The sequence below is a fragment of the Adiantum capillus-veneris genome, chromosome 16 (genome assembly GCF_014529385.1).
Source record: "Adiantum capillus-veneris isolate H3 chromosome 16, ASM1452938v2, whole genome shotgun sequence".
NCBI classification, from domain to species: domain Eukaryota; kingdom Viridiplantae; phylum Streptophyta; class Polypodiopsida; order Polypodiales; family Pteridaceae; genus Adiantum; species Adiantum capillus-veneris.
Window position 1 is genome coordinate 157,244,742 of NC_140946.1, and position 3,871 is coordinate 157,248,612.

Sequence of the window (3,871 nt, forward strand, 5' to 3'; positions counted from 1 at the left end):
TGAGTTTGAGTGATTCTTTGTTTGAGAGGAGGATAACTCAATTTGTGTGACACCATATCATGAGGAGACCACCTATTGTAGCCTGTGTGGCATCAATCTGTGTGACTTCTATTATCCTTCGTGGTAGTGAGTCTCCATGCAATTATTTCAGTAGTTTAAAGTTCAAGGGAAGAATTTTTAGGTATATGGCCTTTGGTTTATGCCACAACATGTTGGTGTGCACCATCTCCAATCTAATCAGCATCCAGTCAACAAGAACCATGTGGTAGCATGTGGGCTTAAGTGAGTTGCACAAGGAGCCAAAAGAGTGCCTTTGGAGCTTACATTGAAAGGTTGACCTTTGCCCTTTGAGAATATGATTTTTGGCCTTGAAAGGTGCATTTAACCATTGGTTGGGATAGCCTTGCTACTCCTATATAAGTAGCCACTCCTTGTACACACATTAAGAGTGTTGCTAATTCATTTTCATAATCAAGTTACTGCTATTGGTTTCAAACTTTGTGCATTGTCCAATTGCTATATGTAATTTCTCATTATGAATGCTACTTTAAGTTTGGCACTTTAACTTTAACCCTAACACACATCGCTTGTTGAAAATGTGGTTGCAACCTTTGAAAATTGCTTATTAGAGCTAGGGTTGAGGGAATATTTGAGCAATTTCATTCTTACCAAAATACTCCTCAAACTTTAGAAATTCCCAAAATACCTTTGTACCAAACTTTGGCTGGGTTCACAGTAGGCGGTGGCAGGAAATCGGAGCTTGCTGTGCCAGCGAATTAGAGCCCTACACGTCAGCCTCCTTGTTCACATAGCGCAGCGGGACAGCTCTGGAAAAAGGTGCTAGCTCACGGCAGCAATCGCGCGTTTCACTTCCGACCCCCCCCCCCATCTTCTCTTTCACCCTCCACGTATGCTACTTTTTCATTTTGCAGATCCTTTTTTAAATTAACCAAATTGTTCTTTTGTCTTGTTGCGTTGCTTCCACCCATCCCCTAAAGTCCACACTGGGCGGCGGTAGGAACCACCCATTCTCTCTTCCACCCTCCCCACTGTGAACGTTTAGCGGTGGAAGAGCGAATAATCCATGTCCTCCACCCGGAACATGGCGTTCTGGAGGTTATCTTCCGTCGTGTTGATGTGAACCCACCCTTTGTATGGCTTGCTCCAATTTTTGCTTCTGACAATAGACAGGACCACATTTTCACATACGAGCTCTCATATAGAGGCTAATAAACAATATTCATCCTACTGCTGCTCACAGATCCCCTGGCTACTGTTGCTGGCCGTTGTGGCGTGGGGGAGACAATGCAATTTTGAAGCCGGTTACGATGGGGGTTGGGGGCCTTGACATGCTTGTTCCAACTCCGGCAAAGCAGCCTGCCCTATCCCATGTCGCATTGCCGTTCCGTCTTCCATTGCGCTCGTCCCCGTCCCACAAGTCCATTCTTGCTCTCCCAAGATCTCCTCAGCTGTGCAGAGCACAAACTTTGGCACACGAGGTATTGTCCAGCTCTGACTGCTTCTCGCCTCATGCTCGTGTTGACGTCCTCTCAGAAGCCCTCCCCTTCATCCAGCGCTTTCAAAACAAAACAGTGGTTGTTAAATATGGCGGAGCTGCCATGAAAGATGAATCTCTCAAGGATAGTGTCATCAAGGACCTTGTTTTACTATCTTGTGTTGGCCTTCGACCTGTTTTCGTACATGGCGGAGGGCCAGAGATCAATCAGTGGCTCACAAAGTTAGGCATTCAGCCCAAATTTGAGGGTGGTCTCCGCGTCACTGATGGTGCCACCATGGAAATTGTCGAAATGGTCCTTGTTGGCAAGGTGAATAAGTCCCTTGTCTCACTCATCAACAAAGCAGGTGGTGTCGGTGTGGGATTATGTGGCAAAGATGGGCGAATGATTACAGCAAGGCCAACTGGGGGTGGATCCCTAGGTTTTGTCGGGGAGGTAGCTGCCATGGATACATCAATATTGCATAGCATCATCAAGTCAGGGGCCATCCCTGTAATTGCATCAGTGGCTGCAGATCGAGAAGGACAGGCATATAATATCAATGCTGATACGGCGGCAGGGGAAATTGCCGCCTCACTTGGGGCTGAAAAGCTAATATTGCTGACAGATGTACCAGGGATCATGTTGGATATGAAGGATCCAAGTTCCCTTGTGAAAGAAATTGACATTAAAGGAATGAGGAATCTTATCGCTGATGGCAAAGTTTCTGGAGGCATGATCCCCAAGGTTGAGTGTTGCGTGCGGTCACTAGCCCAAGGCGTTCGGACTGCAAGTATAGTTGATGGGCGCTTGCCACATTCCTTGCTTTTGGAGATTCTCACAGACGAGGGAGCCGGGACTATGATAGTCGGTTGAGCGGTGAGGTTAAGGTATACTGTTCATGCTCCGGCACTTTGTTATTCTAGAATCGTGCATCTTAGCACATGTAAACGAGTTTACGAGTGAACATTCTTGGCCAAATTACTTATTTTGACTTCTTCGGGCACAATTTTCTGTGTGAAAAGTGCATGAGCAAGTGGATCTGAAAAGGATGTGTTATTTTGAGTCATCATGATGATATTCAAAGGATGTTATTTTCCTTCCGTCTTTAATGATAAACTTAATATTGACATTACAGTACACATTGGTTAGCATTGCATGTATGACCTAATCTACATGTGAATGTCTAGCATTGGTGCAGAATTGTCATGATTGCCCGCAAGGCATGCTACTGCAGATTCTTTATGGATTGCACTGGTCTATGAAGTATGATTTTGATTTGTTAGTGTTCTTTGTCTAGAGAGCCCCATGTCTTAGTGCTTTGTGAATAGCCTGAGGACACTAGGTTGCCTTTCAAGTGAAATAAAAATATCCTCAAGAAATGATGGAATCTATTGAGTTCTCTGTATCATGGGCATTGGGGACTGATTGCTTGCCATGACCCCTTTGAACATAGATCTGATATGAAGACTATCGTGACATACATTTATAACTCCGCTTAAAGGCAAGCAGGCACGGGCACTCACGCACATGCACACGCACACGCACACACAGAAATAGGAATAAGGTATAACGACTTTGAAAGGCCTTGTTTGCCTATGAGACAAACAATATACAATGATTTCCATGTCCTTGTTGTATCATGCATGAACTAAAACGAAAAACTTGTAGATGACAACAGTGAACAAAAGTGGACGATGGAGCATATACAACTTTGGTGTACTCAGCTGAGATTGTGTATGTGGGGGTTCACAAAATGTATCCTAACCCTAGCATGCTTTAGGTATGCTGTATGCTCTCTATGAAAGAAACTACTCCCATTCCAAGGATATGCTAGGGTTAAGGATAAAATACATAGGAGTGGGCGAGATGACAGCTTTTGAGTTGTAAAAATCGCTATTGCCCAGCGGAGTGTCCAATGTCGATACTGCGGGCCGAGCAAGTGTAGTCTTCGTCTGGGCTGAGCCTTCAATGCTCCTCTAGTAGGCCTCTGTAATGTGCAGTGGAAGAGAATGATGGTGCAAGCTCAGGATGAGTGATTGGTGGGTGCTCAAGGTTCCTTTTATTGAAGGGAGGGAGAGCCCTCCTTGACTTAATGAGAGAAAGTGCAATGACCAAAACAAGAGAGTGTAAAACTGTGAGAAAGTGCTGAGAGTGTATATATATATGGATGGATGGATGGATGGATAGATATATGGATAGATAGATAGATGGATAGATGGATAGATAGATAGATAGATGCGACACTAGATGGGGTCCCAAACCCCCCTCCAAGGGCCCCCCCCCTGTCACAAGACGGGCACCACGTGCCAGTAGAAAAGAACAGACTGAACAGACTTTTAGCACTTCAATAACAACTGAATTGAGAGAGAGAG

At 44.9% G+C, this 3,871-nt stretch overlaps 1 protein-coding gene across 1 annotated transcript; it reads left to right on the forward strand.

Annotated features, from left to right (window-relative positions):
- Positions 1-1,224: 1,224 nt before the first annotated feature.
- NAGK (N-acetyl-l-glutamate kinase) lies at positions 1,225-2,505 on the forward strand. The gene has a single exon (XM_086483889.1). It carries the CDS (start codon positions 1,329-1,331, stop codon positions 2,370-2,372), a length of 1,044 nt encoding a protein of 347 aa, XP_086340015.1. The 5' UTR covers positions 1,225-1,328; the 3' UTR covers positions 2,373-2,505.
- The last annotated feature ends 1,366 nt before the right edge of the window (positions 2,506-3,871 follow it).

Coding starts and splice junctions, on each gene's coding strand:
- NAGK (XM_086483889.1), top strand. CDS start 1,329: ATGGGGGTTGGGGGCCTTGACATGCTTGTTCCAACTCCGGCAAAGCAG.